Source organism: Lontra canadensis, unplaced genomic scaffold (assembly GCF_010015895.1).
Source record: "Lontra canadensis isolate GAN:19392208 unplaced genomic scaffold, GSC_riverotter_1.0 scaffold12, whole genome shotgun sequence".
NCBI lineage: Eukaryota > Metazoa > Chordata > Mammalia > Carnivora > Mustelidae > Lontra > Lontra canadensis.
In genome coordinates, this window is record NW_022631006.1 from 10,413,188 (window position 1) to 10,428,405 (window position 15,218).

Consider the following 15,218-nt stretch of genomic DNA (forward strand, 5'->3'; position numbering starts at 1 on the left):
TAGATGATAAAGCATGGCTGGAAGAAAGTGAAGCCAGCACCACAACCCCCAAATTAAAGGGTACCTTCCCCTCCTAATAATTACTAACCATCTACTGGCCCTAAGCAACCACTCCATGCCTTTTATTAAGAACTCAGCATATGCACTCAAAAGATCCTTGAAAGCAATTCAACAATTTGCCAGTCAAACCCACTTTTGCTTAGGTTTCAATGGACTAAGAATAATTTCTGAGTGGGCTTCACCATAGATTCGTACGTCAGTCATCTCTCAAGCAGTCAGCTTCATTAAATGAGGCTTGGTAAGAACGCAGGAGGGCGCTAGTGCAGCCCGGGCCCAGGTAAGCATCGGGAAATGGTGGTGCTGTCATTGCAGGGCTGAGATCTGGCTGTCATGAGAAAGCAGTCCCAAGGGCTCTCATCCAGCCAGCACGTTTCCTCCAGGCCACCTAGGGCAACTGAGAGCAGAACTAGTTCTCAGGTCTCTACTCTGTTGCACGAAATAGCCTGGGAACAATTGAGGGCCCAGATCAGGTAACAAACATCTTGCTTAGTGTGTAATTACCTGAGGATCTAAGGGGTTCAGATGAACCATTTACACATAATCCAACAAAACAATTTTGCTTCCACAAATAGGAGAGTCTCATTGTCAATTATTTTATTTAAGTACTCGGAGAAGCCAATGGGCTTATAACATGAGCGGCTGAGGTCCTTCTGTTTTTCCAGAACATATATGATGATTACCCATATTGGAGTAGAAAGCCTATGACTTTTCATAAAACTGCCATTTACTAAGCACTTCCTGTGTCTAGCACTAAAGTCTACCAGGCAGCAGAAATCTTGGTCCCCGTATCTCCGGTGTTTACAATCTAGCTGGAAACCACAATGAAACACGAGGGAGGGAGTTATAGAAAAGCAGTCCCTCCAAGGACTACTGTGGTAGTTTGGCACATGGCAGTCTGAGAAGGTTTCCAGAGCGTGTGAGGTTTGAGCTATGGTGCTGAAGAAACAATGGGCCTGGCACAGCCATGGGGGTGAGGGCTGGGCAGCTCAGGTCGGGGACCAGCAGGAACAAAGACAGGGGGTGGAAACTTGCATGATTCAGAGAGAGTGAAAGGAGGAAGACTGGCCAACCTGGTGTGTGTAGAGATGAGGCTGAGTCAGTACTTGGCGGGGTGGGTGTGGGGCATTTGAACACCAAAAGGAGAGGTGTAGGTGGTATCTGCAAGGCAGTGGGGAGCTACAGTAGGTCTTAATTGGGGGATGATACCATGAAATCAGTGTGTTTTTGAAATCCTCTCTGTAGATGGAAGTTGTATACAACTGGGGAAAAAGAAGAGAGAGAGAAAGGGAGGTGGGGTGGGGAGAAAACACCCAGAAGACCTTTGTAGTTAAAATGAGGGGCAAGGTTGTAGACAAACTGGTTGGTAACTGTAGAGTTGTAGAGAAAGCTAGAAATTCAAGAGGTATTTCAGCAGAAGAATGAGCAGGGCTCCATGTCTGACTGGGTAGGGGCAAGAGAGGAGGACTCTCAGATGATGGGAACTGAGGATATGGATGGAAAGAGAATGACGACTCTTGGAAGAAGTGTTTGGATGTATTCTTTCTATACATGCAGTCCCATTTTGGGCAAAAATGATTTGGTGAAAATGATACCACATTTTCTAGGGCCACTGTAGTCTGTGGCAACACGATTTTACCCCCAGATGGCACATGCTTGTACACATGTAAGGAGGTGATGGGAAGAGCTGACAGATGGCAGAAGAAATCAGTCATCATTCCTGACTACAGATGGAACTAAATTCATATGTGTAGATTGGATAAAAGGTCACCAAGCAGGAATCAGTTGTCTATATAGGTTTCAAGAGTCCTCAAGATAGTCCAATAACCATTTCTATGCAGCAGGAGTATTGGGGAGAGGTCCTGGCTAGAGCTGTATATTTAGGACACTTTGGTCATGGCCAAGAATGTTGCTATGGAGAAATGTTTAGATTAGGATTTCCTGACATTGACCTGAGGATCATTGACACCTATGGTTATAGTTCTCAGTCATCTGAGTCCATAGAATCACCTAGAATGCTTGTTAAAATACAGCTACCCAGACCCAAGCTGGAGAATCTAATTCAGTTTACATTTAGAGTGGGGCCCAGGAAAGTGCTTTTTCACCAGGCACCACAGGTGACTGGGAAGCAGGTGGTCCTGGGGAATCCCGACCAGATGCGAAACGTCTCTGGAAAAAGAATCAGTCACTATCAACAGAGTCCGAAAGGGGTCCCTGACCCTAGAAAGCCTGAGAGCTATTAGTCTGGGGGCAAGAGTAAAATGTTGAGCCAAACTGTGGGATGGAGAGAGGGGGGTACATACACCACATCTGGAGGGAGGTGGGTGATAGAAGAGGCACCAGGAAAGAAAGACTGAACCAAAGGTACAGGAGGGAATCCAGGAGGTCCTGAGCCCTGAACCTAATGCAGAAGAGAATTTCAGAAGAGAAAGGAGACAAACACTTCCAAAGAACCCAGAAGCAGAGTGCTATAGTGATGGTGAGCCTGTATCCTGACACCCACTCGGGATGCCTACAGAGCTGCCCAAAGGCTGCTTACACCTGGAAGAAGCCCCAAATATGTGTCATTATACTAATGTCAAATCTCAAATAGTATGTGCCAAATGGGTCTTGAGAAAACTGTTTATCAGGATGTTTTCTCAGCTCTTGACTCTTCTCTTCTTGAATAACAGAAACCCTGGGGATACATGTGGATAGCCAAGTTCATGTTAGCACTGTATGCAGGGCTGGAGCGATGGGACAATGGAGAATGTCTCTGGGACTTGGAGACTTGGTTCACATGTGGTCCTGCCTCCCACTGTTTCCCTGTTTCCCACTGCCTCCTGGCTTCCTCAGGACAAGTTTTCTGCTGCCTCCCAAGATTCTGATGCGTCTGCCCCATTCCCCACCCGGTTAGAGACAGCTGCCACCTTCCACACGGAAGGGGGCCTGGGCCCTACATGTGTCCTACATGCCTTTGTCACAGAGTGGGGTCTCCTGTGCTTGTGAGGGCCTGTACCGTTTCTGTGAGCATCCCTCACCTTGAGGAGTATGACACTAAATAGCAAATAAAAAGCCCCACCATGGCAGGTAGAGAGTAAAACCATTAAAGAAAGGAGGAAACCCTTTTCCTGATTTTTGAAGAAGGCGCCCTGAATTTTCATTACCGCAGAGGGCTCAGACTGCCCCAACCCACATTCCTAACCAGAATCGGTGAGAAGTGGGTGGATGCTGGAGGAGCTGAGCCGCTTAGAGTTTTTTTCTCCTTGAAATCTAAGACTGACCCACAGTGGCCTCAGTTATGTAAACCGGAGGTCTGTGGATGGTCTTGCAAGGCGAAACAATGCCCCTCTGCTGAGAGAGATCAGAGAGGAGTGGTGGTGACTGGCATTGACATGACAGAACCACAAGATGGCAATACTGGGATCCCGGAGTCCCCAGAACCAACTTGGAGTGTCCGGACTTTGTGGAGAAAAAAAGCCTTTGCTGGGTTATGCCACTGAGATTTTATGGTTTAATCACTACCATAAGTCCTAACCTACCTTGACAAATACATCCCTCTGTCCTTACAATAACTGGTAACTTCTTGGCTTCTCCCCCATCACCCTCGGATAAGCTCTGCTGCTAGCAAAGAGAAGGATTTCAATGTAGACAAGAAACACAGGCACGACAGTTATGAGGAAGGAATGACCAGGTTTCCCGAAGCCTCAGCAATAGTGGAACACAAAGAAGCCCCCAAATAAAAATCCAAATAGAAACATGTCAGAAAGGGAGGTCTGGTTCAGTCGCTAAGCCTGATAAAGCCAGGCCTGGCGCCTGTGGGGCCTCTGGCCCTGATTCTCTTCCTCTCCTGTTCCCAGCAGGGACTCCCCAGGGCTTGGGATTCAGCCAGCCAAGTCTTCAGGGCCAGACGGGAGCTCTAGCCAAAGGGAGTGTGGCTCCCCTTTCCCCTGGGAGTCAGGAGTACTTGGCTGTCCTTCAGGGATGGCCTGAGAGGGCCCTAGTTCTCGCATGTGGAACTGGAACTTACCAACTAGAACAACAGGCTAGTGGCTCAGTGAGGCCGGCTGAGCGAGAGCATGAGCAAACACCAGCTGTGCCTGAGAACAGCCTGTCAGTTTACCAGCGTTGCCCTGGCCACAGCTCGGAGGCCTCAGGACCCAGCCTGTGTGCGACGGTACACCCTTTGCGGCTGCCCCTGCCACCAACCGCTGGGCCAGTCTCAGGCCACCTAACTTGGAAAGGCATCTTTCCTCCCATGTCTCCGCTAAACTGCGGCTTTGGTCCGATCCCATCTGTTTGGTGCATTTCAACTTTGGACCATGGCATGGCAACCTTCAAGATTTAGAGTAGGGATGGCCAATAGATTTTATTTCAAGTGCCAGTTCTCATCCGTCAGTACAGATTTCTGGAAGGCCAGAAAAGAATGACATGAGGCCAGGCTCCGTGGCATCTGGGATCCCTTCTCCGTGTCTGCCGGGGTATAGGGTAAGGATCCGTAAGGAGAGCCATCACTGGGTTGGAGCCCCTTGGCCATAAGGAGAATGGGCAATGTGGATTTGAAGCGCCTCTGCCCAGATAAGCAGGTCAGTAATGTCATAGTTGTGAGATTTTCAAAAAAAGCCTATGCTCTGAGTCCACTGGAAGTGAAGAACCCAAGAAACTGCCTTCTTCAAGGCGCCTGCTTTTCCAGAAAATATGTTTCTGGGATCAGGAAATCTGGGCTTTGGGATGGGATGCATCCAGAAAAGCACGCCATTTATACTCAAAAGCACAAAATGTGCACTAACAAAACCCTTACCTGCTCTAGCTCCTGAACTGCCCTCACTATTTGCCTGATGGTTACCGGCTGCATACATCTGTCCTTGTCCCCAGAGCATTGACAGCTGCCTCCAGAAAAGGGAACAGGGATGGGGTTTCGCAGTCCCACTTAGACTAGCCTCGAGTCACAGTGCCTGCTTTTTCAAAGCTGAGTCCCATGTAAAGCTGGATCTTGTTCTCAGGCCTCAGGCCTCAAGCCCGGGGTCCACTCTGGCAGCCGCTCCTGCCAGTATCTTCTTGGGGCTCTGGACCAAGGCTCTCTGCCCTTCCCCCTGTAGCTGCCAATGCAGTCCTGGATCCTGTCACCTTTCTGCCCCCTGACCAGACAGCGTGGTCTGTCCCAAGATAAAACCTCGCTTGGCAACTTGTACGTTTCATACCTAAGTTTTAATTGAAGAGCCTTCTGTGTTAAAAGGGGGCTCAGTTTCAAGCTGGCATGAAAGGAGAAGGTGCTGGCTTTTGAAAAGATTTCGAGGTACCAAAGAATAACTTCCTCAACCCATTTCCAGCACAGATGCGATCCCCACCCCCCACCCCTCATCTTCCCTAAGTGGTCTCGACAGCTCCACCAGCATTCACTGAACAGCCCGGCTCTCCTTCTAGCACTTCTATAATAAATATCAAAAAGGAGGAGGCTTTTCCTGTGCCTTTCAACAGGACTTTTGTGCCTGTAATTCCATCCATCTGAGCATTTCTCTAGTGCTCGTTACTGTCACATGAGGAACTCTGAAAAGGACTTTCAAAGATGAAAGAAAGGTGCGTAAGACACAAGAGTTTCAGAATGAAGGACCAAGCTGTTCTGAAGAGATTTAATTTTCTTTGAGGGTCGAAATGTGACTTGAGTAATTCAATTAGCATTTCCCAAGAAGCCACAGGATTATAGCTTTTCTCGCTAAAACTAAACTAAGCAAACAAGAGGCAGACTTGGACCCAAGGTTCTTCAGGGAAATGTCTTTTTCACCAGCCCACTGCCCCCAATTTAATCACTTCCATAAACCATCGGTTTAGTCGTTCACCAAACTTGCACTGAGCTCCCAGTGCAGGGCAGGTCATGGGCGGTCATGGGGAGAACGCTGGCATGCAGGACGGGGTTTCTCACGGCTGGATGCACACTGTAGGGTTTCTCAACCTCCACCAGTGTGCCCTGTCCGTGGGACACCCCCACGGCCTGAGGGCAGACACAGAGAAGGATCAACAGAAGCTTCATCAGGCTTCAAAGTCTTCTGGTTACGTTTTAAAGTTCATGAGAGCTGTGTATTTACTCCATAGTAGACTTTTAATGCAAAAAATCATTCCCCCATTTCCTCAGAATGGGGGAGAGGATGGAAATAGCTGTGTCTGATATCAGGCTCCGTAGGCCCATCCTTGGGCCTGGCCAGAGCCTTCCTTGGTCTAGGGTAAAACAAATTAGGTGAGCTATCTGGGGTCTGTGTTCTTCCTTGCCCCAAGCTTCTGAAGGCAGGAGGCAAGCACTCCCTGACCCAGGCAGGAGGCAGGCACTTCATCTCAAGCAGGAATCAAGCACCCAGCTCCCCTCAGGCAGAAATCAGGTACTTCCCTCAGGCAGGAGACAGGAGGCAGGCACCCCCCACCACCTCAGGCAGGAATCAGGCACTCCCCCTTCAGACAGGAATCAGGCACCCCCCCACCTCTAGCAGGAGGCAGGACACCTAGGTTCAGGTGTACATTGTCTATCAACAGCACGCTCCTCCTCCCCCACCCAACCCATTAGCCATGCTGTGTCCCTTGGCTTGTTGTGCCTCCTTGTTGATTCCCTCCCTCTTATTTATTTGTCCTTGATTTCCTGAGTGGAGGAGAGCTGTGACATAACCCCCCATCTCACCTAGCACACAGTAGACACCACACACAGAGCACTCTTCATAATGTTTTCTTGACTAATTAGCAGTTTGCTTCTAGAACTTCCTGTTCATGCCATATGTATAAGGAAACAATTACTTCTGATAAGGGAATACCCCTTCTTTTTCTCTTTTAAAAAGTCATGTGAATAAGGAAAACATCTATGGCCCCATTTCAAGGTACCACACGTTTCTAATTATCCAAGACCTAGTTATTTTTCATGGCTATATTTCTATGGTAATACCAAAAATATTATTTTTCATAATTATATTTCAATTGATACTGAGCTCATTAAAAACATCTGGTAAGGGGCGCCTGGGTGGCTCAGTGTGTTGAGCCTCTGCCTTCGGCTCGGGTCATGATCTCAGGGTCCTGGGATCGAGCCCTGCATAGGGCTCTGTGCTCAGCAGGGAGCCTCCTTCCCCCTCTCTCTCTGCCTACCTCTCTGGCTACTTGTGATCTCTCTCTCTTTGTCTGTCAAATAAATAAATAAAATCTTTTTTAAAAATCTGGTAAAAGTAAACCAACATGTGTTTTTATAACCCTTAGTGTTCCTAGGTATTCATTCTGCCCTGACCCTTTGGTGAGCCCACGTATGTGCAGTGTGAACCCCTCTCGCTCAGTGCCAGGCCCGCCTACCTGTGAGGCAGATGCCCTTGGTGCTGTTGCAGAGGTCCACCATCACTCGGATCTGCAGGGAGAGAGGGTAGTTAATAGCACCACAGAATACAGTGGGCCCCGAACTTGACCTTCACCCGGACGAAAGCAGTTATAAGGATTCACAAAGTAACCTCAACAGAACATGCCGAAGTTTGAAGAAAAGTTAACCTCAACTGAAAAAGAAACTCTTAAAAGACCTAGTGATATATGATAATAGAAGCTCATCTACTAATATCGTCCATCAAATCTCCTTGATTTCTCTCCAGCTCTGAGAAGAGAGGATGGTAAAGGAATTGCTAAATCCAATTTTCAAGGCTGTCATGAGTCAGCCCTCCAGCATCTGAAGGACTCAATCTGCGTGGGGGTTGAGTAAAGAGGGAAGGGTTTGTGATTGGGAGTTAGCACCCACTAGCTGGGCGAGCACAGGCAAGGTACTTAACCTCCAGGCGCTTTGGTTTCCTTTGAAAAGTGTAAATACTATAAGCACCTGTCTTGAGTTCTGTCCCCGGTACACAAATGCTGCCCCAGATGGCAGTCATTCTCGTGCCTTGTGGGTATAGCCTACTCATCACTGGATGGCCGCCTGTGGTAGGCGGACCCTGCAGCATGGTCTGAGCCCGGGGTCTGGTCTCCCCACACCCATTCTGCAGCCCCTCCCCCTCTCCACTCTCCATGCTGCTCCCAGGGAACTTCACAAAAACCAAACCTGAGCGGGTGAGCCCTGATTTACATACTGTTGTGACTCCTTGCTGCTCTAAAGACACAGAACAAAATTCCTCCTTCTCTGGACTCATCTCACCACTCCCCTTTCTCTTTCTAACTTCCAGCTGTGCTCTGCCTCAGTTTGCTCATCTCGAAATGGAGATAGGAATAGTGCTTACATCTGAGGATTGTTGTGAAGAGCAAGTGAAATCATTTTATGTGAAGTTCTTAGAACAATCTGGGAAGCACACTCAAGAGTATCTTCCACCCAGTGGAGGTAATAAAGAGTGTTGACAGAAGCATGGATTCTGAGGTCAACCTGCCTATGTTCAAATCGTGGCTTTGCCACTGACAAACAGTGTGATCGGAGGGCAGTTCCGTGACCTTTCTGTGCTTCCGTGTTTTTATCTGTAAATGAAGCTAACAGCACCTACCTTATACCATGGTTGTGTGTATTAAATGAGCAAGTACATGCAACTCACTCAGAGCAGGAACTAGCACATAGTAAGCACACGCTATGTATGCTATTGTGTTAGATGGTTCCCTAAATATGCCAGGAATGACTGAGTTAATTCATAAATTTACCATCCAATTGTTTTCAACTTATAGATTCAGTAATTTTTAGACCCCAATGAGACATTTCAAAACTGTGCAGAGAACTTATTAAGAAATGGATTTGAGGGGCACCTGGGTGGCTCAGTGGGTTAAAGCCTCTGCCTTCGGCTCAGGTCATGATCCCAGGATCCTGGGATCGAGCCCCACATCGGGTTCTCTGCTCAGCAGGGACCCTGCTTCCCCCTCTCTGCTTGCCTCTCTGCCTACTTGTGATCTCTCTGTCAAATAAATAAAATAATAAATAAATAAATAAATAAATAAATGGATTTGAGACAGCAGGTTAGACATCGGGGGAAAAACAAAATGTTGAATCCTTACTTCGCTCCTTACACTAAATAAGTCCATTAAGCGATATCGATAAAAGAGTTAAAAGTGAAAAATAAACTTAGATAAAACACTGGAAGAAAACCTGGGGGAAAAATTCATACTGGCATTAGAGTAGGAAAGACTATTCCAAGAAAGAAACAACCCCCATACTATATAGGAAGAATGTATTAATTTGACTAATAATTTAAAATTTTTGCAAAAGGTGAAATACTACAAGCCAATAACAAATGAGAACCGTAGACCTTGAAAAACAACTGTGAAAGGCTAGTATCTAAAGAGCTCTTACAAACCAATAAGGAACAAGAAACCAGAAGAAAAATGGACAATAGGCCCAAACAGAAACTTCAGAGAAAAGCAAAAGGATGCGTCATTTTCACTTACAGTTAAAGAAATACATTCAAATGATGAAATGTTATTTCCCACCTCTTCGATTTGTTAATAAAAAGACTAACAGATTATCATGGGAGCAGCTGGAAAGCCACTCTCTCGTCCTGCTGATCAAGTGAAGGCATACTATCCCACTGGAGGGCATTTTGGCAATAACTACTAAAATGTAAGTGGGTCTACCTTCTGATCCATCAATTGCACTTTGGGAATAGTCTTCAGGTATATTCAAATATGCGTGAGGAGAGAGAAGTACAAAGACAGTCATTGCAGAAATGTGGACGAGAGCAAAAACAAACTCCATATTTATCAGAGGGTCCTATGGAATGAAGGGCAGCATAACCACAGCATGCAATTCAGTGAAAAAGAATAAATTTAAATCTGTAAGAATGACACTGAAATATCTCCAAGATAAATGGAAAAAAAAAAAAAAGGCAAAGTACCGAGCAGCATGTGTAATGGCCTCTCATTTACGTAAAAAAAAAAAAAAAAAAAAAGAAAGAAAGAAAAAAAGTACTGTGCACACAAATATTTCTATATGCTTCTCTCTTGTTGCTTTCAAGATTCTGTTTTTGGCTTTCCAGAGTATTTATGAAAGAAACCTAAAAAGCCTCAAGGGTGGGGCAGGGATGGAGGACCAGGGTGGGAGGAGGCCATAGGAAACATGATACGCCCTTTTGTTTCATTGGAAATTTTCACTGATCATTCTTTGAGTTAAACTCTATTTTAAAAGAACATGTTTTGATCGGAGGGGAAAGACTGTTTTGCCTTCCACCTAGGCTTAGTCTGTTTGCTAGGAGATCCAGCTGAAAACTCATACCGCGTCTACTTTGTCAAGTGTATCTATAGATAGTTATTGACGGCTTTAGAAATGTATTGTGAAACATACATCTCACAAATAGAGCAAATGCGCACCATTTAAAGACGAATCGTAAAACAAACATGTATATCCCGCACCCACTCCCCACCTCCCTCAACCCCCCACCCCCGGAAAAAAACTGGAGGTGCTTCTTCCTGTAACACCCCAGCCCCATCAGCTGTGAGACAAAGTGTATTGTGTGGTGTTCCTCTCTCTTTCATACAAGTAAGAACACAGAGGCATAGAGAAGTGACATCGTGTACTCAAGGTCATATCACTTGCTGGGATCAGAGCTGGCCTCAACTTCTGATGCCAGGTCTACTGTGCTTTCAATTATTGCTCTGATGATTCCCTCAACAGAACCAGACAGAAGAAATTTCGACTCGCTATTTTTAGTCATTTTCATAAATGAATGTAATCAGCTGCACTATGGACAAGATTTTTTATCTTAAAAAATGTATAATTGCCCATTGAGAGAACCATTAAAGACTTCACAATGCTTCATTTGTTGCCTGGGGGATCACAGCAGAGGGAGTAGTTTGAAACAACAGAAGCATCAATAGGGAAAATTAGCCTTTCTCTTTCCTTCTCATCACCGGTCTGGGGTAGGCACAGCGTCTATAAAAGACGATGAAGAAAGAATTTTCATTTCCGACCTTTTGGCTCCATTTATATGCTAAATGTCCATTTAGCTATTTACCAGTAAATTGTGTTAATGTTCATGCAGAAATAGTCCTTGAACAGACTTGGGCTATATAAGGTTGTGGTGGGGGAAATATAGGGAATGAAAAGTTGTGGCCATAGAAAGTCAGAAGCTGTCTTTCTGATAGTGATTAAGAGCTTGGATCAGAATAAAAGAACTCAAAATGGGTTGTCACACAACCTAGGTTGTCAAATTATGGAATCACATTTGGCATAGAGAGCTTTCTAAATCTTAATTTAGGACTTAAGAATGGTGAAGCTGGAAGAGGCCTTCCAGCTCACTGTCCTGGGGGTGTCAGGCACAGTCGGTCCAAGATGTAGCCCTGCTCCCCCACAGAGTCCAGCTGCTGCCACTTTCCCCGTCACTCTGCTCCAGTCGTACTGACCGTTGTCTCTGGTCCTTGCTGCGCCTGTAGGCAGTGCTCACATCTTTACTGAGAACTCAGCTCAAATGTCACCGCATCAGGAACACTTTCCCTGACTCCCCAGCTGAAAATACCCCTAGCGGCCACTCTCCATCACCTCACCCGGCTTGTTTTCTCTGTAACGCTCATCACTATCCAATATTATCTTACTAATGTCTGCTTTTATTTATTATCCACTCCTGCCTCCCAAAGAATGGAAGAATTTTGAGAGAATTTGCTGTTTTGTCTCTATCCCTTGAGTATAAAATAGTGCCTGCTTCCAGACCTAGAACTTTTCCACTGGGGAGATACATTTCAAGTAAAAAAGTAAGTCAGTGGTCTTGAAGGGAGATCTTACTTGACAGAAGTTGACAATAAATTGCTAACCTGGGTTTATGACGTGAGAATTTGATGGCATTGGGAGGAGGATGGGTGAGATGCAGAAAAAGCTCCATAACAGTTGTGGGAAGGCCCACCCCAACCCACGGACACTATCTGGAGGACACATTTTATGGGAACAAATGGCTGTCACCCTCAGAGCAATATAAAGAATGGCACCCCTGAGTGCTCAGGCTTAGTGCACCCTTGGTCAACATGTCAACGGGGTGGAATCACCTCCCCAGAAGAGACACCATGGCCTGTCGGGGATATCTCCCGAATGGGAAGATCAATACAGTAACAGAGAGGGACACGTTGTATGGGGACTTGTTCTTAGCAGTGACAACGTGTGGGTCATGGGAGAAAAGACAGCCAAAAATGGGAGGAAGGGTCTTGGGTTCCTCACCATGACTGTTCTTGGCTTTGCTTGAGAAAGAATTCAAGAACAATCCATTTAGAAGAAGGATCAAAGGTTTATCAAGTAGAGAAGTAAGAAAGGAGCTACTTCACAAAGCTGGGCATGGAGCCTCTTAAGAGTCTCTCTCCCTGTGCCCCTCCCCACCTCTCCCTTCCTTGAAAAAAAAAAAAAAGAAAGGAAAAAATGTATCAGCAGAATATCAAAGTGGCTTCTATCTTTGGAAGCTAAGTTGAAGACCTCCTAAAAACTTTTCTCTCTTAAAAGCTTGTGTCTTGAAAATTTCAAAGAGCACTGCATTTTAAATCAATTTTCTGGGATGAGATTAAGTATGTGTAACCGATAGAAAGAGAAGATTAATAGTCTGCCAAGACCTGGTGGTGGGGTGGGCAAAGAAGGGGCAGTGCCTGCTCAAGGGGGTCAGGGTTTCTTTTTGGGCGATGCAGAATTTCTGGAACTAGAGAGTGTTGATAGTTGTACAGCACTGCAAATGTAAATAGTACCACAAAACTGTACACTTTTTAAAAAAAGATTTTTTAAAATTTATTTATTTGACAGATCACAAGTAGTCAGAGAGGCAGGCAGAGAGAGAGAGAGGAGGAAGCAGGCTCCCTGCTGAGCAGAGAGCCCGATGCGGGGTTCGATCCCAGGACCCCGAGACCATGACCTGAGCTGATGGCAGAGGCTTTACTCACGGAGCCACCCAGGCGCCCCAAAACTGTACACTTTTAAAAGGGTTAAAAGGGTGAATTTTATGTTACATGGGTCTAACTGATGAGGGAGCAAAAGGCTGGCTGAGGACAAAGCAAAAGGCTGAAACCTTGCAATTTCCCCCTCACCCCCACTCCTGGGTGGGACAAATGTCACATTCTTTAAGAATGCCCCAACTATCTTAATGTCAATGGCTTGCTAAAAGGGAAAAACAACCTTGACACCAGCAAGACCTCAGGTATCTTAGGTCCTCTTTAGCACATGAAAGTTCTATTGAAACCTCCTTTTCCCTTACCTTCCCCCAACCACATGGTACATAACCTGCCATCCCTCACAACCCAGGGCAGCAGCTCTTCCTGCCCACGGGTCCTGTCCCCATGCTTTAATAAACCACCATTTTGCACCAAAAATGTCTCAAGAATTCTTTCTTGGTCATCAGCTCTGGACCTCACCCCACTGAACCTCACCTAGGTCCTAGAACTTCATCATAGCCACAATAACAAATTATCTGTTTAGAAGATATTGTGTCCTCCCTTTCCTGGAACAACTCAATATCCTGGGATCAATAAGGAAATACGTTGGGGGATAATCTTAGGTTAATATTTCCAACATTACTACGCATGTGAAATTCTCAGGTTTAAATATTTTCCTGTATTCTGCAGAGTTATGACTAACACAGTTTTCTCTTGTATCTTGTTCTGATGGGAAGATATAAAAACTGACATTGCGAAAGTTGATTTTAGGGGCTTCACATGTAGTTACACTTAATTTATAATAAAAGAAAAATATTGTCCCAATTTACAGGTGAGAAAACTGAGCACACTTCTGTACATTTAGAGCTCAGAATCTAGAGGGCCATTCAGACATTTAAACTACCATTTACTATGTAGGTGGACATTGGAACAATAACAGTGGGAGTTACTTTCTTTTTTTTTTTTTTAATATGTTAAATCATTTTGAGAGTTACTTTCTACAGCATCAAATACAGAATCAGTTGGGGATGGTGTCTAGTATTGGGGTGAGGGGTTTAGAGGGGAGGAGGTATAAGAATTTAAACTAATCTGATCCAAAAGAAAAACAAACAATTAAAAACGCCTCATTCCCTTTTATTTTTGCCCTTCAGTCTATTGTGATTGTGATTTGCATTTATATTTCAAAGACATGATAAAATGTATACATCAAGGGACAGAGTGTAAGGGCCTCTTCAGCCAGAGCGGCCCCACCCCGGTTGAACTGCCATTTTGTTGTAAAACTTAAATTGACTCCCTCCTGCCCCCAACAGGGGAACTTACTTAAAAGCAAGTCCGGGAAACCAGTCCCAGGTAACAAAGTCCAAATACAAGGGTGGGTCAGGCCAGGAGGAGGTATTCAATCAGTGGGGGCGCATACTGTCTCCTAGCTACCAAGGAGTATGGGCCCCCGCCCTTTGGGAGCCTTTTGGCGCCAATCCTGGCCAAGGTGTGATAGGCTAAATCAAATATCCACTAGGGTAAATTGTAATTCAGTTGGTCGCCTAGCATCACTGTGGAGTTTCCTGTGTGGGTTACAATCACATTGGCCACCTGTGTGTGGCCAGGCCCAACCACATGGCCTTTGCTCTATAAAAGAGTCTGGAAAGCAGGGAGGGGTCGTCCTCTCTGTAGGGACGGCCCCGACCGGTCTGTTTGACGGTGGGTCTGATTCCTGATGCTTGGCGCGAAATAAAGCTTTGCTTGACCTTCGCTTTGTATCAGTCTCGCTCCTTTAATCACGGACCCATTATTGGGGTACCCAATTTTGGGGGGACCCAACAAGAGAAAGAATACAAGTTCTTCTAAAAAGGACTTGGGTTTCCTGAGGTCAATAATTTACAAGTCTTTTGAGATAAACAAGGAAAGTTTGGGGACTGGTAAAGGAATAGATGAACTTTGACTTGCCTCTAGAGCTAATTTAGGTTTTGTGAAAAATCTGTAACATTAGATCATTGCTCTCAATTCCTCCAAGAATTGGCTTATAACTGAAATGACATCATAGATTGGCCCACCTGTGCAGCTACATTATTCTCAATTTGTTTCTTTCCTTTTGTATACATACTTCTAATTTTTTTTTAAATTTTATTTTTTGATAGAGAGTGAGGGAGGGAACACCAGCAAGGGGGAGTGGGACAGGGAGAAGCAGGCTCCCCGCCCAGCAAGGAGCCCAATGCAACGTGGGCTCAATCCCAGGACCTTGGGATCATGACCCAAGCCAAAGGCAGGCGCTTAACCAACTGAGCCACCCAGGCGTCCCACATACTTCTAATTTTTAAATTCTTCTGGCGGTATTGCATAATCCCTTGGGAATAAGACAGGTCCTCAAAGAGGGTGCA

General features: G+C 45.6%; 1 protein-coding gene across 1 annotated transcript in view; it reads right to left on the reverse strand.

Moving 5' to 3' along the window:
- GLDN (gliomedin) overlaps nt 1–15,218 on the reverse strand; it is a 57,043-nt gene that overhangs the window by 20,737 nt on the left and 21,088 nt on the right. The window contains exon 2 of the mRNA XM_032856488.1: nt 7,354–7,405. Coding sequence (XP_032712379.1) covers nt 7,354–7,405 — 52 coding nt within the window. The remainder of the gene's footprint in view (nt 1–7,353; nt 7,406–15,218) is intronic.